Source organism: Caloenas nicobarica, chromosome 9 (genome assembly GCF_036013445.1).
Source record: "Caloenas nicobarica isolate bCalNic1 chromosome 9, bCalNic1.hap1, whole genome shotgun sequence".
In the NCBI taxonomy this organism is placed as follows: Eukaryota; Metazoa; Chordata; class Aves; order Columbiformes; family Columbidae; genus Caloenas; species Caloenas nicobarica.
The window spans coordinates 18,791,166-18,815,505 of NC_088253.1; the positions used below are offsets into that span (position 1 = coordinate 18,791,166).

At 45.3% G+C, this 24,340-nt stretch overlaps 1 protein-coding gene across 1 annotated transcript; it reads left to right on the forward strand.

Annotated features, from left to right (window-relative positions):
- The first annotated feature begins 364 nt into the window (after nucleotides 1–364).
- HSF4 (heat shock transcription factor 4) lies at nucleotides 365–21,912 on the forward strand. Its single transcript, XM_065640879.1, has 13 exons — nucleotides 365–487; nucleotides 4,078–4,186; nucleotides 5,354–5,481; nucleotides 6,831–6,955; nucleotides 9,302–9,377; nucleotides 10,835–10,899; nucleotides 12,365–12,464; nucleotides 13,231–13,355; nucleotides 15,193–15,417; nucleotides 17,361–17,466; nucleotides 18,861–18,926; nucleotides 20,406–20,493; nucleotides 21,716–21,912. The coding sequence occupies exons 1-13, from the start codon at nucleotides 365–367 to the stop codon at nucleotides 21,910–21,912; spliced, it is 1,533 nt and encodes a 510-aa protein (XP_065496951.1).
- The last annotated feature ends 2,428 nt before the right edge of the window (nucleotides 21,913–24,340 follow it).

Here is a 24,340-nt window from a genome sequence, read left to right on the forward strand (position 1 = left end):
CCACCTGGGCGTCCCACGGGTGCTGGGCAGGTGGGTTCACTGCGGTGACGTGCGAACCTCCCAGCCTAAGGTGCACAGCACGTGTTCCCTTTGCATGACGCTGCGCATTTATTCACAGCTCTGTGAGATCGGCTGCGGTGCATTTTCATTCTGTGTATTGTTCTCCGGGGCTGGTGATGCGATCGCATTGTGCTGAGTTTTGAAGAGTGCAAGCAGCACTGCTGATGTGACTCCCTGGGAACCTACTTTTCCACTGGCCCCGGGATAAAATTGGGTGATTCATTCTGTGCGGGACGCAGGCGTGTGCAGGGAGGCAGGCACGCCGAGAGCGATGGGGTTAGAAGAGCTGGGACACTGAAAAACGATGCAGGATTCCCCCAGCTCTCTGGTGATGGATGGGTACTCCAGCAATGTACCAGCCTTCCTAACCAAACTCTGGACGCTGGTGGAAGATCCTGAAACGAACCATCTCATCTGCTGGAGCACCGTGAGTACAGCGAATATCGGGTGTCACCGACTGCCTGGGACCAGGAGAAACTGAAGTGCGAGGCCCAAGTGATAAAACAGCTTTGCACTTTGCTTTGCAAGTGCTGGCCAGCTGACTGGGAGAGTGAGAGGACAGGTAGTTCACTAGGAGGCCTTTTGGATATACTTTACATTATTTATCTGCAATCTTGTGGCTTTTCTGTTTCAAAGGGACAACTGGTTTGGGAATGTTTTAATAATAATATTTACACATTTCACTTGAAGCATCCCAGAGGGTGTCTAATATTGGATCTTCTAACAATCCAGACTCTTTAAGAGAGAGAAGTTTTTCATATTGCTTCAGTCTGCAGTTGCCTAAAATTTTCTAGAAAAGGTGCAAAACCCTTAAAAAAAATTCCACTGCTGTTTGTATGATTTCACATGTGTTTCTTAGCAGCCTTTCACAAATGCCTTGGGAGAAGGCAGCAGATACACAGCATTCAGACCTCAGGCTGAAATCTATAGTTTAAGCAGATCTCAGACTGGTGCCCTAAATCACTCCCTATTTTTTAAAAGCTTTACTTGATGTTTCAACTAATCTGTGTGATGATTATGGTGATGTGTGTCTTTATTGTCTGTACAGCTTCATAGGGATAGATTGCTTTGGCTTCATATTTGTCACTGAAGTGTTAATATACTGAGTGCAATCAGAGAATTAAAATTATTTATTTGTCTCCCTTGTACAACATTTTGATACCATGCTGTGCTTTTGACCTGATTAATACGCACGGCAAATAATGTTGTGATTTGTCTTCAGCAGGGAGTTACCAGATAAGTTGTGTGCATAAACTTCTTCTCAAAAATCAAGAATCTATAACAAAAGCAGATTTAAAGAAAAAAAAAAGCCCAAAGCAGCCTTTCTGTCATATGTTTGTGTCCAGTAGAGTTTTCATTCAAAACTTGAGATGGAGTTTGGGCTGCGTTGTTATCCAAGGCAACGGTTGCTTTCAGATGTTGGGATTACATGGCCATACCTCTGAGAACCAGCAAGTTTCGGTATCCTGTATTTTAAATAAGGATTCCAAACTAGGAGGGATTTTTTAATACATATAAATAGTCCCCTCTCTGTTACACTTCTAACATTGTTATTTTTGACTGACCACCACCACTATGCTCTGCTTTCCTGCAACCTGACATAGGCTACAGCTACATTCATGTGAGGTTTAGGTAAGGCTTTTAGATGTCTAAGTTTCCCGTGTTGCACATTCCCATGTCTCCCATGTTCTTCCTCTTCTATCCATCAGTGTTGTTGGAGCTGAGAAATTGTCTGCATGCCTAAGATTTCTGGACATAATTGGAACTCTTAGAAAATAGGACCTATAAGGACCTGTGAATTCTTTCTTAGCATGAAGCAGAAGAGATGGAGAGGAAATGTGGTAATGGTTTATATATGTGCCTTGAATTGCACCAGAGGAGGTTTAGATTGGATATTAGGAAAAATTTCTTTATGGAAAAGGCTGTCAGGCATTGGAACAGGCTGCCCAGGAAAGTGGTTGAATCACCATCCCTGAAGGTGTTTGGAAGATGTGTAGATGAGGTTCTTAGGGACGTGGTTTAGTGACGGTGTTGGGTTAACGGTTGGACTCAATGATCTTGAGGGTCTCTTCCAACCAAAGTGATTCTATGAGATACACTGGAGGCCGTGCTAAGGTGGAAAGGAGAAGTCTGCTGTCTGTGTTCATAGTAGATTGGACAAGAAGTAATTAAATGAATTTTTGAAACAGAAGATGCAGTTAGGAAGAACTCCTAGCAAATTCCTGGAGTAGCTTTCCTGGGCTGGGCACAGAATGTCTGTTGTCTTTGGTCTGTCAAAAACAGTTCAAAAAAGCATCTACCAAGGCTGACATGCTGCAGAAGCAGTTTTGCCTTGGGCAGAGAAATGTCTCGCAGCTTGTGCTCCCATGATATAAGAGAAGCAAGGCACGGCTGCTGCCTGGGAACAAGCTGGCACATGCATGTTTCATTGGTGTACACAGTAATTCTGAAGTCTCTTGTGTCTGTAGGGACACTTTAGGGTGTACAAGTTTCTGAGAACACTGCAGCTCTGAATTCAAAGGAATGACCCCTAAAGAGAGGCCGTAAGGAGATTCTCAGGTACACAAAACCCTTGTGTTTCTCATTGTACATCGGCCTGCCAAGCCTGGAGCACACAGCTGTATCCCAGAGAGAGTGGGTGGGCAGAAGCACAAGGGAAACAGGATTAACCAGCTCTGTCCCCATGGCAGCCTTTGCAGTGTTAGGAAACGCTGGTCCCTGCTGTCAGGTCTGCAAGCTCAGTCTGTGAGGGTAATTCCAGCAAACGGTTTATTAGTGAATCTCTTAAGCGCTTCATCAGCCTGTGCTCCTGCTGCATGGGGTAAGGAACGATAAGAAAGACCCTGGTGATGGTCAAAGGGCACTGTCAAGGCAAAAGTCATGTTCAGTGTTTGCAGCAGTGAACAAGAAGGAAGAAGAACTCTGCAAGTTTACAAAAATGCCTTGTGTGCCTCAAACACCTTGTCTGAAATCATGATTCTTCATTCCTCCAAATGTGCTGTCACCCCCATCCAGAGCAGAGAGAGGATTTAAGGTGGTCCCCCTGTCCCCATATCCTGCAGACACCGAGGCTGTTGAGGTTGGGGATTCAGAAAACATTGTTCCTCAGTGTTGCAAATCAATTGCCAATTCTTCTGTCTCTTAAAAAGGTTGCATGAATTGATGTTTGCAGAATGTTTCAAGGCAGCATCAGTGCATTGTGTCTCACAGGCCCTCTCTGTACCAGCTCAACTGCCAGCAGGTATTATAGAAGGCCAGGCAGGGACAGCACAACCCTGCAGTGCGTCTGTCTCTGCCAGCAATCCCCAGCAGTTTGCATTGCTTTGCAACCACAGATCCTGGCAATGCAACCCCACAAACTGATATTTTATCTGCTTAACATGCATGTTACTAGCTTGGACTGTAAAGCATGACTGTTAACATTTTGCAGGTTGCCCTTGTGGCTGTGTACTTTCAAAAAATAATCAAGAGAAGGTACACAGAGCTTCTGGATCAGTGTGGTGTCTTCAGAGATGATTCGCTTTCTCGCCTTGCTGTGTTTCTTGTGCCATACCTCCAGGCAGCGCTCCCTCCAGGACTGCTGTGCTCTGGAGCAGATGGGTTGGTATTAGACCTATACAAGCATATCAAGAGGTTATAATGGTAATTCCCACTTTCTGACACCTTCTTCAGACACCAGAGTCTTTTTGTGAGGTCCATGGAAGTGGGGATGATCACAGGCTACCAGCTATTTTGATACAAAAGTCTGCAGTTTCTTTCTCACATCTAAGGCTCTCAACTAAGCAATGGCAAAGCTCAGTAGAAAAAGTTCAGAATTGCAGTCACAGGGGACTGTCTCAGAACTGAAAGGAGCACATCCATCATTGAAGGCTGTTGTCACTCTTTCAGCTTCAAGGTGACAATTCAGAGAGCATGAATTCTCTCGCTGTAGGACTCCAAGGAATCGCCTCCTCCTGGGCCCCTCTCATGGTCGTGGATGCTCCTCTGACTTCACCTCTGTCCATGTCTCCTTCGCAGAATGGCACCAGCTTCCATGTGTTTGACCAAGGACGCTTTGCCAAAGAGGTGCTGCCCAAGTACTTCAAACACAACAACATGGCCAGTTTTGTCCGGCAGCTGAACATGTGTAAGTTCAACCTCCAGCACTGAGGCCATGGGGGTCCTACAGACACGGGGGGAGCGACAGAACATGCGGGTGGGACAGGAGGCATGGAGGAGAAGTGCGGATAGAAAAGTTGAGATCTCGCATATCTGCATTATTGTGGCATTACTGATTTTGCCAAAGAGTATGTGCCTCTGACATCCCAGGGGAGTGATTTCCCTGCATTGATCTTAGATTCCAGCATGAAATTTCTGTGAGATTTCATTGCAAGATGTGAGCTAAGAAATTTCAGCTACCAGGTATTCTGCTTCTCTTGCATCAATTTGATGACCTATTATTATTTCTTTTCCATTTTATTCCATACGGAGCTCTTTCCAGCAGCCTGATACTGTGACACCACCCTCAGAAACTGCTGCTTTTGAGGGTGGCATGCCCAGAGCTTATCTGCTTCACCAGCCCTATCACTGAACTCATTATGGACAGTACTTCTCCCTGCAAACCTTGCCTTGCTTTTCAGACATTTTCACCTCTTCATGGATGTTTAGGTGTGGTTTTTAGCCACTTCTAGACCACAACTGTGTTAAATATGGTTCTTTTCTGATAGTTTTTGGAAGTTTTTAATGACCAGTTTGCAAAGTTCCTCAGTAAAGTTTTAACTTTGCTATTTAACCATGCAGTAGCACTATTGTAAATTTTAGGCCAGTCTTTAGATACCGTTTAGGAGCCTTTCTTGGACTTCAGAGAAGTACTCAAAGTAGATTTGCAAATGTGCATGTGACCCTTTTTTTTTTTTTTTTTTCCGAAAAGTGGTACCTGATGCTGGTCTGTGCCTTTGAAAAACCTTCCCCTGAATCCCTTTCGCTTGCAATTCACACCAGAGATTTCTCAAGAGCAGATGTTTCAGCTCCTTGCAGACAGACTGACATGCCCGAGGGATTGATGGCGAGGCTTTCACGGCGTGGGCCAGCAGCAGGGGTGGCCAGCGGGATGCAGAGGGCTCTCCCTTGTGCTGGATTTCTTGTAGATATGGCCTAAAAATGTGCCCAGCCACAGGGAGGGGACATGGCTGTGCCTCGGGCGCTGGAGCGGCTCAAAAAGTGGGGGGAGTGAACAGAAATGTCCTCAAAAGTGATGGGGGTGGGAGGCAAGGAGTTAGGCGGTCAGCCCTTCACCCGCGCCCTCTCCACACAGATGGCTTCAGGAAGGTGGTGAACATCGAGCAGGGGGGTTTGGTCAAGCCCGAGCGTGACGACACCGAGTTCCAGCACCTCTGCTTTCTGCAGGGCCACGAGCACCTCCTGGAGCACATCAAGAGGAAGGTGAGGGGGGACGGGGGGGACACACGCCGGCCAGGTCCCCCGGGCCGGGAAGGCTGAGGCGCGGCAGCCCGTGTTCCAGAAGGTTCCACGCTACCGGTGTGGAGAGACTGCGTGGTGCTTTTTTAAAACGTCCCTCCCCAATATGTCCCACAATTTAACAAATGGTCTGTGTGGAGACGGAGCTCCCTTGGTTTGCTTTAGGCCTGCTTTCTCTTTATTTAATTTGTTTCCCCCAGGCCTTCTGCCAGGAGAGGAGCCGTGGACACTTGTTCCCTGTCCCTCAGACATCTGGAGTGGAAAATGCCTCATTTCTCCCCGAGCAGGAGCCCTGTTGCTGTGGCTCTCTGCCCTGTGCCTTCCTAACCCTCCCGTGTCTCTTTTTAGGGGAAGATTGAGCAGAACAGCACCCCATGGTGATTGTGAGGGTTTCTATCTCAGCTGAATTCCTCTCCTGTTCACCCCCAAAATGCTTGTTTGCTTTCAGATCACGGGCCGCTGTGCTGTACACTGCTCAGCGTAACTCTAAGGTCACCCTCTGGTCTGGTTTCTGTCCTCTCCATATAAACGTGTGGTTGGAGGGGACGGTCCTCGGTGCACAGGGCTTGGCTTTCATCAGTTTTGTTTGGTTTTTTTTTGCTCTGTTGCTCAGTGTCATGAGACCTTCCTGCAGTGCTGCATGGCCGGGCTTGCTTTGCACTGCTCTGTTTTTGAATCCTTACCTGCTTTTCTAGATAAGTACAGCATAACTCCTGCTGGATCTCCCAACCGTCATCTCTTGTTATTAGAGAAGAAGTAACCTATTCCTGCTGGTTTTCTGACTTTTAAGCTGTTATCGATGCCCAAAAAAGGCTGTTCTCTTACTGAATTAGCATGGCAAATTCAGAAAAGGGACTTCAGTGAAAGCCTTCTGGAAATCCAGGTATAATATATCAATTTGAAGCATTACCTCAGGCTCGTCCCTGAAAAGCACAAGGCTGGATTGGATCTCACTGTAGCTAAAATAGAAAGCTTGAATCAAACAACCTGGTTCTATTTCCCGTGGTCCTCAAAATAACTTTTTTCCCCCCAAGCTGATTTCAAATAAGCCCCACTCTGGTAGAGAATGTTCTGCTGCCAGCAGACCCTCTGTATGAAAGGATTTGTCCTGCTCTTTGCTCTATTTTATCCCTTTGGCCTTTGCAATAATACCCTAAGGATATTTCACACTCTTGTACACATCGCCTGTCCTGGCATTTCAGCACATCAGAGCCCAGCTGGTGGAATTCCTGCTCCTGAGCCACAGCAATGACACTGTCTGTCCATGGCCCTTCTTGCTTCAGCAAAATCCACCTTTGATTTTTCCTCCTCAGGTGTCAGTGGTGAAAAGTGAGGAGACCAAGATGCGCCAGGAGGACCTCAGCAGGTTGCTATATGAGGTACAGATACTGAGAAGTCAGCAGGAGAACATGGAGTGTCAAGTGCAGGACATGAAGCAGTGAGTTGAATCCTACTCAGGCTGCTTCTTATGGGCGTTTGCTTCTCGAGAGCTGTTGATCTTGGGGGAATGCTTGAAAGAAGGAATGTTACACACCTCCCTCCCAGGGAGCACATGCTGAGCCAGGGACTTATCATGGGGACTAGATCTGTTGAGACAATAACATGTAAGATTTCTGTGCAGACCTGATGATCTACAAAATAAAAATTAGTGCTCAGCCTCTCTGTCTTCTGTGAAAGAGAGACATATTATCTCAACCTACAGGGTGTTTCAATAAGATGGACCCAATTTCAAAGCTATAGTGATTTCAAATTGGGTCCATCTTTTTGAAACACCCTGTATATTTTCCATTTACAGATGAGGAAAGCTCAGCGGAAGCTGTGCGAGAAATAGTTGTTTAACCTGGGAATTTAACACAAATAACTGTATTTCCTCCAGACAGAAATGATGGTAAAGATATAACTTTCATACCTAGAAGAGTCCATGGCAGAAATGTGGTGTGCCCACTACAACTATTAAAAAAATAGATTGCCCTAAAGTCTATAAGAATGCAAGAACTGCTGTAGTGTTTAGGCCATCTCTCTGAAGACTCTGTCTTCTGACATGGCCAAAATTGTTGTATAAGAGCAAAACAAGCATTTGCAATGTTCTTGCATGTGGCTGCCTGACCTCCAGCTGTCTGAGACCCTGGGATTTTCTGAGTCAGACATGGTCACTAGGAAATTAGTAAATGGATACGGCTTTATAAATCATGTACTTGGAGAGGTTTTTATTTGCCTCCAGAATCTTAATCCTCATAGAGAACTTATATTTTTCAAGTGCTTTTTAAGCAGTAAGACCCAAAACCTTATTTTGTAATGAAAGCTGATATTCATACATCACCAGAGGACACTGGCATCCTGTGCCTTGAGAGAACAGCAGATACTGTGAAACTTCATTGCAACCCAACTCCTTATGTGCAACAGATAAATGTTTTCTCCTCCCTCAAATTTTAATGACTCCCACACTTAACACATGCATGGAATAATGAAATCCAGGCACAGTGGCAATGAAAGAGTTTCTAGGCTTGTATCTTATTTAATTTTTAAGGAACTCTGGTATCGATGATTTGGCCTTGCATTTAGTTTGCTCTGCCTTTTGATTTGCTTGCTCCCTCCACCCATTTCTCAAATGGCAAAATTGCATTCAGCTGATGAAAATAATACATTTTTTATAGACTAACACAAATTAGAAATCCCAGGCTGAAACCACAATAAGAAATTTACACTGGAGAAGAACCCTTAGGACATAACTCCAGTGCCAGCTGCCAGACTAAGGAAAGATGCTTTGCTGAAAATCCTGTCAGTACCAGTACAGAAAGTTCACTGCAGAGATTCTTGCTGTACAAGATGCTTTATCAGGGCAGCTACTGTGCCCTTCCAAGCTCTGGACCTTATCTTCCCTGGTCTAGCATCAATCCACACTAGAAAGACTAAAAATCAAAAGAATTTATAAATTTCACCTGTGCGATAGGTTTTGCTGGCCTGTCAGTTTTGGTACATCCATATATTCTTGAGATAAATTCACTGGCAAAAGCTTTTTCAGCATGGACTTGGCTGGCATCCAGATCTGGAGGCAGCACAGCAAATAAACTCTGCAGCTCCCCATCCCAGTTGCTGGGGCTGACTGCTCAAGAAAGCCTGTAACTCCCCTGTGTGCTGCATTTGCAGACAGAAAATAATGTCTGCAGTTGCAAGTTGGACACAGGTCTGTGCTGGGTGAAATCAGTGACTCCCTTTAATGAAATCATTACAGTCCTCCCAGTTCAAGGCCCTCAGGTGCAGAAGCATCTCTAGCTTCTCCAGTCACTCCCAGACATGCCTTTGTACCACCATATGCATGAGGTTTCAGTGGGCAGAGTACATAGGATCTCTATCTGTAGGGTCTCCTGGTCTCTGTGGGCACTGGGGGTTCTTGTGGAGAGGTTGGATTTTCTTCCCGCAGGAAAAACAGCCTCAGTGATCCAGATAATTCAAAGTCACAAATCAGGCCTTGCTGAAATTCTGAGTTTGGCCCAAAGGTGCCACTAAAATTAAACACACATGTCCTCTTGTTATCCTCCCCTATAAACTTTGGCTTCTCTTTATTTGTTTCTCCTCCAAGCTTTGGTCTGTAGTTCTTTTGAAGTGGAGGAAAAACAAGGAAAGTAATCGCGTGACCTTGGTTGGGGCATCTGAAAAGTGCCAAGCACTGCAAAGCCCCAAAGGGAGACGGACTTTGTACAATTGGGTCTTTTGTGCATCATGGCAGCACCATGGGCTGTTGGGATGTTTCTGTATTCACAGAAAGTTCCTGTTTCACTTTCAGGCAAAATGAAGTTCTTTGGCGGGAAGTTGTTTCTCTCCGGCAGAACCACTCACAACAGCAGAAAGTGATCAACAAGGTAGTGGTCACATAGACTCCAAACTCACTTGTACTGCATGGTGTATGTTCTCCTCTGACTTTTTTTTTTCTTGTCCCATAGTCTTCTCCAGTCCCATCGGCTTCGCAGTATATTTATTTCCCCTGTCTTTCAAATTGTGTGATGTTCTTACGTGTCCTACAGAAAGCAGTCATTAACAAAGCATAATTATGCCCTTGAGCAAAAGATTTTAATTTCTCTGTCAGTCCTCTCTGTGACATTAGAAACCACTTTCCTGTCGAAGTTCTGAGCAAGAGAGTACAACTCTCACTAACTTTCCTGTATTGTCTGTGTTATGGTTGTACTGATGCCTTTGGGCTTCCCAAATCTTTCCTCTTTCCTTCATACAAGAGAGGAGCCTCCCCCTTCTGCCATCACGCCAGTTGCAGGCAGCAGAATTGGCGAGTCATTCCCCCAGTGGGGACCTACAGTGACTCTTACATTTTCTGGTGCTACCGGTATAGTTGAAGAATTACTGTACAAACTTGTAAGGCTGAAGGAGCACTGCAGAGCCATCTGCCTTAAAATCTAGCATGGCCCGTGCTAGAAAAGGCCTCTCCAGTGATTCCCAGATGGTGCTGACGTGACTGAGCATGTCACATTTCCCAGTTCCCCTGAGAGCCACATTCTGACACACACGTGGCATCGCAGGGTCATGGGACTGGACAGAAACGCATGAGGCTTCAAACCTTCATCCAGCTTTGAGGCTGGACGAGCCACACCACTCATTGTAGAGGCATTTATGCAACTCTATTTTGTTATATTGAGCAATGAGTAAGAGACAGCTGTGATATATAATAGTAATGCTCTCTTTGTTTGGAGGTCAAAACAGAGCATTAGGGTCAAGCCGACCTGGGAGTATGTTGCTAAGTGATTCCTCTCCAAAGCCATCCTGTATTGTTTTTAGTGTCCTGGTATATCAACACAGAATTGCACTGGGCTGAAAAACTCAACTGAAAGTGCTAAGGCCTCCATCCAGGGTCACCCCTATAGAGGGTTGCATCTTTCACTTGCAAAGTCTTTATCAGACTTTATAGAGCCTGTTATAAAGGTCTCTAAAGACTTATAAAGGCCAGGTCTAACTTCAGGCCTGGGAGTGTTTGCCTGTGCACTTCACAGGCAGATTCCCAAGTCTAGTAGGGCTAGCTGGAGTTTAGCATGCACAGAGGTGGAGAGGGAAAACGCTGAGCAGCCAGCAGCCCTTGCACAAAGCAGGCACCTGGCTGCGTTTCTTGAAAGCAGGTCGTTTGAGTTCTTGGAAAGCTTAATTCTGTTTCGGGCTTCAATGCCTCATGCACTTTGGCTCCCATATTTCATGGCTGCTCCCAGATTTGGGGTGGCATTGGGAGGGAGGAATGCGTGAGATAAGAATGGCTGTGAGTGCAGGGAGTGCTGAATCACTCTGCTGATTAACACCGGATTTTGATCTCTCCTGACAGCTGATTCAGTTTCTGTTCGGCCAGCTCCAATCCAGCCCCAGCAGCACTGGGATAAAGAGGAAGCTGTAAGTACCCTTGTGTGGTGCACACATGCTCACGAGTGCATAATGCTGCCCCCTCACTAAAAGCACAAGCTCAGCTCGCCCAAGCAGGCGGTCACCGGACCAGGGCACCATGGTGATGAGAAATGAATGGCCTGAACTGCCGAGTCAGACCTGCTGACATGCCCCATTCAGTGGCCTTTAGAGAAGCACCGTGTCAGCTCATGACCTTTATTTGGGGAACACAGGGAGCGATGGGAGATGGGAACACTAACTCGTGGGAGGGTAAAGGGCAGGACCCCACTGCTGGTCCTACAGGTTCCAGTTTTGCTGCTTGTCATAAGTGGGAGCAGGGCTGAGCCCAGGCAGCCCGCAGGCACCTTTAGTTTGACCCACAGTCACTGAATGGGGAGTGTATCCAACGCTGATTTGGTGGCATGTAACCTGCAGGCCTTATAGAGAGAAAGGTGGACAAAGGTTTTAGCTAAGGGGTATCTTTATAGTCATAAATAAGCTCTTCAAGGAAAGTGAATGAGAAACTTGAATTAGGAAGCTTAGTGCCTCCCAGGAGGGCAGCCAATTATGTATTGTTCTGTGGTGCTTGTGATCTAAAGAGTGGAGAGGGGCTACTAAGAGGAATTTGCCTTTGTGGCTCAGGCTGAGGGCAGGGACCTGCCTTCACTTCCCACCTTTATTACCTGATAGCCTTTTGCAACTCAGAAACTTCTCCATACCTCAGAGAAAGGAAACAGACTTCCCAAGAATGGCTGCTCGAGGAAGTTGATTTTCATTGTCAGTGTCCTTGTTCTTGGCTTCATTTTCTCTTGGCTTTAACCATTTACTAAATACAAAGCACTCCTGCCATAGGACCCAGCACACAGACCTGCTTCTTGTTGGCAGTGGCCATCTGTAAAAGCCTGACTAATTTTTTTAAAAGGCTGTATGCAATGAGTTTAGGCTCTGCTTTGTTTTGTGTCTCCCCCTACTTTATTACTTAGTTAGCAAATGGGACGGGTTCCTTTTATGCAGTGCTGTGGATGGAGATATAGCTTTGCCGAAGAGGCACTGAGTGTGAGGGAGCTGATTCACAGTATTTCACTAATAATTTCAGCCCAGCTACCTCCAGTTAAACAAGCTGAGGATTCGGTTTAGAGCTTGAAACTACTAGCAGTTAGAAGAAAATATGAATTGAATTTGTTCAATTAAAAATATGAATTGAATTGGCTATTTTACTTCCATCTTTCAAATAAGATATAGAAAACCCAGATCGTCCCCCCTCTATATGGTTAATGCCCTTTTTCAATGGTGACCTCCTCCAAAACTGTTATTTCCCTTTCTTGTTCATAACACTGGACAAGACAGTACCATACAGCTGAGGAAAAACAGAGCACCCAGGGGAAAACAACCCTTAGCTGAGAGACATTTGTTATATGAGCAACCAGGAACCAGTCAGTATGTGCTGGGAAAACAAACCTGTTTCTCTTCACAGACCTCTGATGCTTGACAACGGCATCTCAGCTCCGCAAGTGTCCAAGTTCAGCCGGCATTTGTCTACAGACCCCCTCCATGAACCCTATTTCATACAGTCGGTAGGTTTACACCAGCCTCTGAGCTTCGTGGAATTTCTTTGGCCAGGGTGGAAAACCGTTTGAAGCAATAATACAGATTACAGAGTAAATGTTTTGATGAGAGTTTAGCAATGAAGCAGATAATAGGTTTGCAAAGCCGAGTGACATCTCCTATTTCTTCAGCTCCCCTGTTCCAGGGAGGGGTACGTGCCTGCGTGTGCTTGTGCTGCTGTGTTCATGTGAGAGGGAAGGGCAGACCACACACCCCAAACTCTCCGTGGTGCTACCCCAGCCTGGCTCACTTCAAGGGCAGAGAGGAAGAACTATGTTCTACAAGCGGGTACTATGACCTTTCCGAGCAGAGCCAGATTTTTGCAGTCGCTCTGGGATCCCCACCCTAACCCACGAAAGCAGACACCCAGCACAGGACATGTCATGCAGTTAAAATACTTGAGCTGGCATGAGAGACCCATAGTCCCATGATGGGCTGTATTGGATCTTTCCCTCCAGAGGAAGCTAAACAGACTAGGCAAAATGTCAGACATGGTAAAACCTCACAGTAGCTGACACTTCAGTCATGCTGCTTATTTTACACCTGTGTCTCTGTGTGGTTGGAGGAAAGACCAGAGGAAATTACAATGTTGTATAGTAGGTAAAAGCTTTCTTGGTTTCCATACAAGGAGGACTCAAGGGCACAGTGAGTAAACTCTGAACTACCTCAGACAGGGCCTTGGACTTGTTCTGGTCCTCAGAAGGATAAATCTATATGATTTTACTTTCCTCTTAGCCATCAGCAGAACCTGCCTCTTGCTTAAACAGCCCTGCAATTGCCGGAGGACCCATCATATCTGATGTTACTGAAGCATCACCATCGAACATAATAAATATGCAATCCCCTCCTGAAAATGACAGGTAAACATGTTTGTGATTAAAAACCAGAGAGAGTTGGGTATGGACACGTGTAACTTTAAAAGAGTTTTTTCTGGCTGTAATTCTACCAAAATTTCTGTCTGATTTGAAAATCTCTATAGAGACGGTGGGCTGAAATATTGTTTTCCAGTTTGTGATGTGGGTCAGATTTCCAGAATTAGGGAGGAATAATAACAGCATAACTTTCAGAACAAAATCACGATGTTCTTGCCAAAAACTTCCACCCACCTCTTTGAGAAGTATTCCATATTTCTTTATATTTTGTTCTCAAGACAGCAGCTGCCTCAGCCTTTATCAAATCATGAGATACTAACACTTGGGTTTGTAGAGAGAGAAAGGAAGTTTCCTTTTGGCTTTGACAAAGAAGAAACAGAATCAAACTGTACATCTTTCTGCTCATGAGAACAGAAAGGTTGCATCACAACAACTTCCGATGTTTGACAACTTTTCTGTGAAAAGGTCCCAGCAACTTAAGAACTGAATGCAGAGGTATTTTAGTGCTTATCTCTTCCTGTCACAGACAGGCAGTGTGTTTAGGGCCAGCAGCAGAATAGCTACAAATATGTCAGTGGAAAGTAAGTAGACAGATGCATCATGGAAACAGTTTCTCATATATAGAAGCAAGGCAATTACACTCTAGCAATTGCCTGTAAATCTGCATAATCATTGAAACCATCGCCATAAAATTAGCTAGAAGCATGTAAAGAGCTCCAGATTAAAAAACAAAACAAAACCAAACCAAACCACCACAACAACAAAAACTAGAAGCCATTTCTAAAGAAAATTTTAACAATAACCTTCAAGTTGGTTATTTCTACTGAGTGCCCTCTGGTGGCCTCTAATCTATGCTGTGTCTGGGAATCTGAGCCAGCCACAGCCTCTATGAGTTCAGGAGTGTGGTGCTTCCTAAATCGACATGAGCTTCTGGTGGGAGTTTAGAATTCACAAGACGAGAAGATGATTGAAAGGAATGCTGAGGAAGGCTTCGTCATGTCACATACCATCCTGTATGGGTGACACGCTCGTGTGTTGTCTTACATCAAAGCTAGTCTGTAAGTGTTGTGGGATAATGTTTTTTCAGTATGTGTTTCCATGCCCTGTTGATCTATGTGCCTTTGTCACTTTGGCTCCAGTTGTGCAGTTTCACTGAGAGCTGCAAAGTCTCCTCTAATTAGTACACAGTAGATTTTTACATACAAAATGCTACTGTTCAAAACTTCATATGTGTGTCTAGAAATAATGTGGAGTGCCTCTCTCAATGGAAAAAGGCAAACCACTGCTTCCAAACGAGAAAAATATCTGACTGGGACTGTCAGATCTTGGTAGCTTCTGTTCCAAATCCTGTAGGGCCACAAGATCCTGACCTGTGTCACTGGGATCTCTAGAGTGCTTGCTGGTCCAATACTAACTCCAGCATGGGAAGGTCTTACTGACCCTGATCCCCTTCCTGTGTCTGGGGTGGAGATTTTTTCTCTTTCAGGAGAACCCCTCTAGACTAGTGACACTTTAACCTGTCTCAAGCCTGAATAATCAAGACATGGAAGTGTATTTTCCATATTTACAAAACAGTCGGATTAGGCAAATTCATTATAGTTGTCACTGATTAAGTGAGTGAAGATATTCCAGCTGAGCAGATTTCTGGAGCTTGCTGAAAAGAAAACAAGGTTGCTGGTTTCTTTTGCCGATCTAGGGGAATGGAAAGACTCTGTGGGGCAGTTTGGGAAGTGGAAGCAAACCCATGTGCTATTGCCCTTCCCAGCAGCACGAGGACTTTGTGGAGCAGATGTGTGCATGGTGCTAACTCTTGTCTCCCATACAGAGAGAAGTGCCTCATGCTGATCAAGGAGGAGCCAGTCAGCCCTGGAGTGAAAGCCACCGCTGAGCCTGATGTCCCCCTGCCAGGCTGCCGGGCGTGCTCTGAGCCCCCTGTGCTGCCAGTGGCCATGGTTCAGTCGGTTTTGGAGGGCAAAGGGAGCTGTGGTGCAGCCCCACCAGGGACCTCACAACCACCTGAGAGAAGAGGCAGAAGGGCATTGCTGGACAGGTGAGGGGAGTGAGGGAGAACTGTGACCCTGTATGTTTTGTGGCCCTCTCTTCCTATTAGCAATTCTAAGTCACTTAATGCAGCCTGGTGAGCTCCATCCTGCACCTGTGGCACCTGCTTAGAGGATCCTTGAAGCCCAGGGGACAGTTCACAGGGGTAGAGGGTCTGTGGGTGACTTGCTTGAAGGACCCAACAGAGGAAAACCTGACAGACCACATGCGTCAGAGTCATAAGAGTGACTTTAAGGCTTTCTGCAGCAAGAGGGATTTGCCCAAGGTCCAAGTGAAAGCTGGAGCCCAGACCAGCGTCCATGACTGCAGACTTTCCAGCCACCAGACTGCACTGCACCTCCAGTAGCTTGTGTGCCCTCTGTTGTTTGTTTTGTTGAGTCTTCAGTTACATAATCATGAGGAAATATTTGTCAGTGGTGCCTCTCTGCAGTGAATTAAGGTGTCACTTGTGTGCCAACATGCAGACAGTGGTGGAAGAGGACAGTCTATCATCATTGTAACCTCCGCTCTATAGTAAGGCATGTATTTGAGAAGGCATCAAAGCATTTATCAGGCCCAGGCTTGCTGTGAAGTCAAATAGACTTTTCTCTTTAGTATATTCGCCCTTTGCAGCTCATCCTACCACCTTTCCAAGGTGACTTTCTTGAGTCAGAGCTAGATCTGTCTTCAGGGGACAGCCAGTCACTGTGGCACCACCATGCGGGCCACATGCTGGAGAGGTACTGGGGAGCTGACGCTGCAAGAGATCTTGGCTTGCCCATCTCTGACTAAGAGTGAAACCCCACGAAAAGTAGCTGCCTTGCTGCGCTTCGCTCCTTGAACTGGAGGGGCTCAGTAAAATGCTAGGCAGTCCAAAGCAAGGCTTTATAAAAAGGTATAAAATCATACCTTAAAATCATGACATAGCAAGCGAGGTCACTCAGAGGGATGGAGAGTTGTGAGCTTGTGTTCAAGTCTGTTACAAATGGATGGAGGTGTCGCCATGCTGAAGCCAGAGCATACAAGTAGCCTGCATGTGACAGTCACCCCGAGAATGGTGTCCTCTTGCGAGGGGGATTAGCACAGTGTCATTAGGCACAGCCACGGGGCGAGCTGGATGAGTGGCCTTTGGAGCTGGGGGGCTGAAATGCCACCAGCACCGATGTCACGGGTGAGTGTACAGCAGGCTCCACCAGCAGCAGGAAAGCAAAGTTAACCACAGAATTTGTTCTTCATGGCAACAGCAGCAATGTGAGGAGGACTCAGGGTAAAGACCCCACACTCAGCAGAGTTATCAGTTCTCTTTTCCCTTGGGTCTTTAGAAAGAACCAAATTCCTCCTTCTGAAACCTACTGGCTACTTTAAAGCATTTTATTAGAAGAAAAAACATTTTATTTTAAAGACTCTGGATTTGGAGAGAATTTTTAATAGCTTTTTGGGGAGGTTAAACCCAGCAGGGCCTCACTTTTGCTCCTTTATCTCAATTTCTCTGGTAAATGCAACCTGCAGGCTGAATGCCTGCAGGTACAAGTTACTCCTTTAAGAAACTTTAGTTAATAGTAATTCAGCCATCTTGGACCCACAAGGATAGGGATGCAGCCTTTTCTGGATACCGAGTGCCTCTCTAGAAGGACTTCCTCTAAGAAAAGCTTTAATTTTCCCAGTTTTGAGGAGATGCACAAAGACTGTCCATCCCCAAACCACACGCATCACCCAGGAGAGGAGCAGTCTCATTCATTTTACCATCAGCCCAGTCCCCTCTGTGCTCCGTTGGGTTGTATTTCTGGGATTAATCCAAATGAAATGGCATAAACCCAGGCTGACAGGGGGCTCTTGGTTTTCAAAATGAGATTTAAAGCATAAACCTCATGTTGGAAGGCTGCTTGGTCCTGCTTTCTCTATGTATTTATGCAAGTCTCACTGGTGGCAATATTTCCCCTTGTGTTTCCTCAGAACAGATATTTCAGACCCACTGGAGGGCACCGACTGGAGCGTGGAAGGGCTGCAGCTCCTGCTGAGGAGCCAGCAGTACGGGCTGGAGCCCGCCAGCCTCTTGGATGTGAGTATCGGGGCGGCAGAGGGAAATGGTTGTGTGGTGCCCAGCGGGCTGTAAATCAGATAGACCACGCTCTGCATCTTCTGGTGTGACACTTTATCTGTCACACCCTGCGAACAGAGTCACAGCTCTGCTTTTGACCTGCTCATAGGACCTGGCAGGATTTCAGACTTTAAATGATGATTTTTTGTATATTTTTCACAAGAAATACATATATCTTTGAGCTTCTAGGAGCACAAAACATGGTGCATTTGGTAAAGACAACATCACGAGACCTAGCACATTTGCATAAAATGGGTTTAATACAACTCTAGCTAGTTCTGTAGTTACTTTGGGTGGATTAGTTTATTTTTCGTATATTTTGCATCTTAGATACTCCTAGGTGGTGTTTAGCTCTACAACCTTCCCCTTTTCCTCATGTTCTGAGAAGTGTAGCTAATGCCAAAGTCTCTCTCTGCTGAGATATTTATCTGTCTGCAGTCCTCAGGTCACTTTTCTCTTGAAATGAGTGGTGGCTTTTTTCACTCTCTCCTTGTACATATAGTTAGTATAGGAAAGGTTTTTGCCAATAATCACATAACTGTATGTAGTGAAAGTAACCTATATGTCAAAGATATGCTCCCTTGAGGAGGTGCTTCAGATACAGACACATGGTAAACTTGCATGGATAAAAAGGAATGAAAAAGCTTTTTAAAAAAAGAAAATCAATCTTATTCTCCTCAAGCGAGTTCCCAAGTGTCTGTGATTGATTTTGACTTTACGGAAAGCTTTTCTAATGGCCTGCTCTATCACTGGCTCTGTTGGTTTCTGTTGCTTATTTCTCATTAGGAGGTGTTTTCCTGTTATTGACACACTTTTCTCTCTCCGTGCAAGTGAACGTCACAAGAATGAGAATGAAACATAAAACTGTGCCCCAGACCAACAGCTCCTTTTCTGAGATTGCTCAGACTTCTCAAGAAATTGTTCCTGAGGCAATGATGCAGCAGCAGTCTGCCCTCTGCTACTGTCTTTTGGAACACTTTTAAAAAATCACATGAATCTGGAAGTATCCTAGGACCCAAGAGCAGCAAAAAAAGGGCTGGACTTGCGTGTGTGGTGACACAAAGAGCTGCCTTGGTTTATGACATGGCACCGGGTGACTGTGCTGTCCCTCCGCTGACAGGCAGCAAGGCTCCAGATCAGAACTCGTGTCCGCAACATCCCTGGATGTTCTGGCTCTGCTACACATCCACACACACGTGCCTTTGCCTGGAGCTTCGGGTGACATGTCCCAGCAGCTGAGGCACAGGCTGGTGTTGCCTTCTGGCATTCCCGCCAGCAGGGCCACCAACTCCAGCAGACAGGCAGGGCAGGCAGCTGAGGGTACCAGAGCCCTAATTGGATTTTTCTGCCAACAGGTCTTTAATCCCAATTTATCTTTGAGTGAGTGGAATTTGACTGAAATGGAAGCCAGTCTGTCCCCGGTAAGAGATGTGTATTTCTGAGATACGATGATGATGATGATGATAATAATAATAATAATAATAATGTAATTGTGAAGCAGAGCTTGTGGATAACTGAAGAATGCTTAATTATTTTATAGCCAGAGGGGAGAGTGTGGTAAAGCACAGCAAGTACACATCTCCTGAGCGCAGGCTGGGAGTGTTATCTTATAGTCATGACCTGTCTTTCCCACTCAGCCAGAGCTTGTTTAGAGATGTATTGATGTCCTGGAGCCTTTGATTGAAACTGACCTCTCCAAACTTTCTCTTGATGTGAAAGCCACTTCCTACTAATGCCATAGATTCACAAAGTGGTTTTGTGCCAAAGCCCTTTACAAAATACGACTTTATAAAGTGTAGCCATCCCTGTACATTTCAGGAGCAGTAAAACCACATGCAATTAGAATAGAGGTTCATGCACGCCCATAGAGAAGAAACAAGGGGAAACCCAGTTTGGCAGTATTTGTTTGGAACTGACATTGACACAGACATTTCTGAAGTGCATATGGTGATTTAATAAACGGTGAAGGAAGTGTGGGTTTCATGGCTGGGTTTTTTGGCTGCTTGATGGAGGTTGGATTTTCTGAGCCCTTACTGCCAGCCAGGGCAGGATAAAGACTTGGATGGTTCTGCCATCTCTACAGACATGCAAGCAAAGTATAATTTATTGTAATGAATTGCAAGAGGTCTGTAAGCCTTCTTCATGATATCGCTCTCTGTTTTAGATTTTGATTTAATAAGTTTGACCTTACTAGGTAATTCCACTTCCTGAGTATTAGGAAGGAGAGTCTCTGAAGAGACCGATAATATTAGCAAGTCTTGGAAGCAGGGGGTGGTCTCTTTTTAAAAGGATTACATGAGAGAAAAGGCCAAGAGGGAGGCTGCAATGTTCGATAGCTCAGTCCTTGAGGCCACTGAATTTCCCAGCAACTGGTGCAGCTTACCCTTAGTCTTGCTCATCCTACAGAAAATCATGAGCATAGAGAAGCCTGGAAGTAATACCTGCAGCAGCTCCATGCCTAGAAGCACTGTGCAAGCAAAAGCTACTTTTATATTAGAGACAGTCATAGGTAAATGGAAAGAAATTTCCTTTTGGCTTTGGTGCTGGCTGAGGACTGTGGGTTTGCTCTGTCTGCCAGCTGGGCAGGGACAACCACAGTGACGCCAGCGTGGCCTCCTCATGTGACATGAACTTCACACCACATTAGCCAGGACTAATAGGGGATTAAATCTCCCTTAGCCCTCTGCTTCAGGCATATCTGCCCTTGAACACACACTTCTGGTTGTTTTACCGAAGTATAGGCAAGGCTGGGAGGAGAGGTGGGGCAGGGAGGACAGCTTGCGTTTCTGGTGGATGTTGCGCAGCATTGATGAAGCACTGCTTTTCAGAAACGGCCTAGTTCTAACAAGCTCCCCTGTCTTTGTATAATTGTACATTGTAGTTTATATTTTTGCATCAAGATGCAGCGACTCACAGTGGATCTGGAGAAGAATGCAACTGAGCTGTCCCCTAAAGTGTTCAACCCACCATTTAACACCACCTGCCCAGGTAGGAGCACCAGCAGCTCTGGCAGACTCGGGAACAGGGGTGGAATTAGGGTGTTAAACATGTCAGCAGCTAGATGCGACGTCCAGCACTGACCGTGTGCCACTTTTAAGGAACAAAACATGTTTGTTATTTTACTTTCTTGGTGGTCAGTCAACGATGTTTCCACAATGACTACTAAGCTAGTTACTGAGCAGCAGGAAATGCATGGGCGATAAACTGAGGTTTAAATGTAGTTGAACTGCCTCTGTTCCTGCTCGTGTCCACATCGTATCTATCAGTGACTCCACTGTTTTATCTGTCTGTTCATCGTCACCTAAGAGCAATGTGGTGATCTAAGTGAAACGGGTGGTAAGAGCTGTCAGGGTCCTGTTTCCCCTGGTCCTTGTTGCAGAGGTGAGCAGGTAGCTGCCAGCAGCCAGAGGCAAAGGTTGTGTCTCAGTTTCTCCAGACCTCAAGGGAACTGTCCATCTGATATTCTCCCCCTCACTCACTCTGATAAGTGTGTCATTTACCTTACATATGAATCTAGAAGTGTTTTCCTGGTCTTGGAATAGTGACATATTGTTATTTTCATATGTATTCAGCCGGGCTAGACCTGAAAGAGAAGCTTTTGTGAGACTTAGTTTGGTGCTGTAGTCACCTCACCCCACCTAAGAATTTGATGTATTATGTGTAGTTCAAGGACTTCCAGTCTCCACCTTAAGCTCAGCATCTTGCATGAGCACCAAAGGTGTTTAAAAACCCAGGTATGCTGGAGAGAATTCTTCAGCAGGTTGGGGCTGAACTGCACAAGAGGAGCATTCCCTGTTTGCAAAGCCTTTCTGGTCTGTGCAGAGGTGTGATGCTGGAATAATGGGACAATTGGCAGATGTCTCCTTCTGCAAAGATTAGAAGAAACAGACAGTTCTTCAGTGAAGAAGAGAAACTGCTCTTACCCACTTTTCCATGTCTCCAACCACTTGGTTATCCCTCTTTCCCTTGTGAGGCACCTCAGCATTCAGGCAGAACCCAGCTTGGCAACCTGCAGAGATCCTCATTTATTTTAATGGGCTTTTGAGTGAGTCCAAGTTCGACTCAAGTGTTTCCAGCCATTTTCTGCCTGGAGTGACACCTCTCACCTCCTTTTGCAGTGGGAATTTGCCACTTTTCCGTTCTTCATATGTAAAGTCTTATAACTTGCCTTCCAGAAAATGAGATTTCTGTTGTCTATTTGCATTCCTAGGGAAAGATGTCGTTCTTGAAAGTGCCCAGCAAATCCTCCTTGATCGTCAGTCAATCTTTGGCAATGACCTCATCAGCTTGCCTGAAATTTCATCGCTTTATGTTCCATCTGAAAATATGGCTTCTTACCTGTCCTCTACGGGTGTCCCTGGGGATATCCCATTAAACCTGAGCTCTTCAACTGACAACAACCAGTGACTTAGCTTCCAAGAAACATCATCTCCCTCCCACCCATCCAAGCATCCACAGGTTTGAATGTAAAGAAACAAAAGTGACTCGGAAACCCACAAGAGAGGGGTTTTTTGTGCCCTTTCTTTTTGCATAGATGGAAATGGCCAGTAGCTGTTGCATCACCCTCCCTGCACCTGGATTTCTGTGTTTGACCAAGATAACAATTTTAAAACAAAATTCTGCTTCTGGCGCTTGGTCCTATGGGGCGTGAGAACTTGGCAGGACTTTTTTTTAAAATGCTTTCAGAAATTTCAAATCTTCTAGTAAAATTTAAGGAAAGAGTATCTTGGAAGTACATCAGGGACTTCATAAAATAAAGTCATCCTGACTAGTGTCTGGAATGGCATACTGTTGGATATTACTGGAGCAACACAGATTAGCTAAGATGCCTTACCATTCTGGATGCTGTTTTTTAAATAGGAAAATACTTCTATATACCAGTCCAATGCTCTAAAAATATTCTTTTATCCATTTTCTGGTTTTGATGAGTTGTACTTGTGCCTCTCCCTTATCCTCCTAGGGTGAGCAGTAAAATTAAGATTCTCAGGGTGTGCAGAAGATCATTTTCTGAGTGACCACTCCAAGAATGTGTCTCTGGCTCCTAGGGGAGCTACAGACCATCACAGACCCCAAAACATCCCATAATGAGTTGAGAGGGTTTGTTGTTTGGGCTTTTGTTGTTGTTGTTGTTGGGTTTTTTTTCCCCAAAATTTATTTTCTCAAACGTAAGGGCAGGGAACCCTATACTTAAAAAGAAAATAAAAGGGATAGACTCTTCTGCACACAATTTTCCACGTGCAAAGAGGACTGAGGGAGCGCACTCCAGGTTTTGGTGCGGGCTGAGTATTTCATGTCCAGCCCAATGATTTTTTCCTTGGCCTTGACTTCTTCTGTTTCCTCTGAGGATGTGCCTGTTGGTTTATTGATGTATAAAATCTTATGAACCAATTCAATCTATTGGATCCCCTTTTTAGAAGGACCCTCAGCTGCTCGGTGTAGGAGAGAGGCAGAAGGATTAGTCTACCACATCCCACTAACTTTTCTTCTGTCCTTTGTGCATCTGAGACCAGCCTCCAAAGGCTGAATTAATCCTCCTCTTCCATGTGGTTTCTGACAACTGAGTTTCTCAACAAAGCAGAGCTTTGTTTTTTATGCCGTAGTTCTAATGAGAACGTATTATTTATCTCAGTATCCTCTAATTCATAGAATCTCTTGGGTTGGAAGGGACCTTTAAAAGTCATCTAGTCCAACCCCCCTGCTTTTTCTTAGGAAAGCTACCCAAATGCAGTGAGACAGACCCAGGAAATTCAGCTAACTCAGGCCTAAGGGCTTAGTCAGGGAGGTTTAAGCTGTGCCAGTATCAGTTGAAGAAATGCTCTGCCGCCTTTCGTGGCTATGATGATTCTTGGTTCTAAACCATATTTCTGAGCATCTTGAATGGTCATGTAGCATCCACCCCAAAATGTAGTCAATCAGTCAGATGAATGCATCCCAAATTTTCCTTAATAAGACAAGGATATTTGAGATGGACCTTCCTGTCACAGCCCTTTCCTCCATCCATTTATCAGTATGTGACCAGATGTGTTAGTTCAGAAACATTCACTTTTGAGCACATTTTTCCCCAGCTAACTCCTGTGTGCTGTCTTTGCAGAAGCGAGGTTGTGAGAGCTTCTGAATTAATTCCAGCCACTGATTTTGGGTTCAGGACTGAGGGAAAATTCAGGCAGTGCCCATTGGCCTGGTATTTAGATAATGTGCTTGAGTGTTATCATGGATAATGTTTTCCTTTTTGATGGATTTCTGCTTAGAAAGTTCACCTAGATCAGCCCATTTGCTACTTTATTTTGTCATTTCCAGTGATGAAAAGTTGTTGATTTGTGCTCTGTTTACTTCTTTTCTCATAGGTAATTTAAAACTGTCTGGTGTCTCGTATCACCTGACAGTGTATGTTATCCCTGTTCAAGATTTACATCCTTCTCTGAACCTCCACACTCTAGATTGCCTTAATGTTAACACTGAATGTATTGATCCAATAAAGTATTTAAGCACATGCTTAACTTCAAGCTCCTGAGTAGCTTTCCTGGATTTTCATGAAACATATCACATGCTTGAGGTTAGACAGATGCTTCGGTGTCTTACTGGATTGTCTAGTTGGGGTTGAAGAATGGACCACCTTAGGAGAGCTACTTGCAAGGAGGCAGCAGTGCAGCTCCACCGAGGAGGGTGTCTGACATCACAGGCTGCAGCATTTTTTAGAGTGCCAAGCAGCAAACTGCACTCGCTGCGAGCAGCCCCTGGGGGTGGTTCTTGGGTGTTTCTTTAGGCTTTTTGCTCTACTATAAACATGAGACTGGAGCTTGATGGTGAGAGAGGAACCTCCAGGAACAGTATTGGA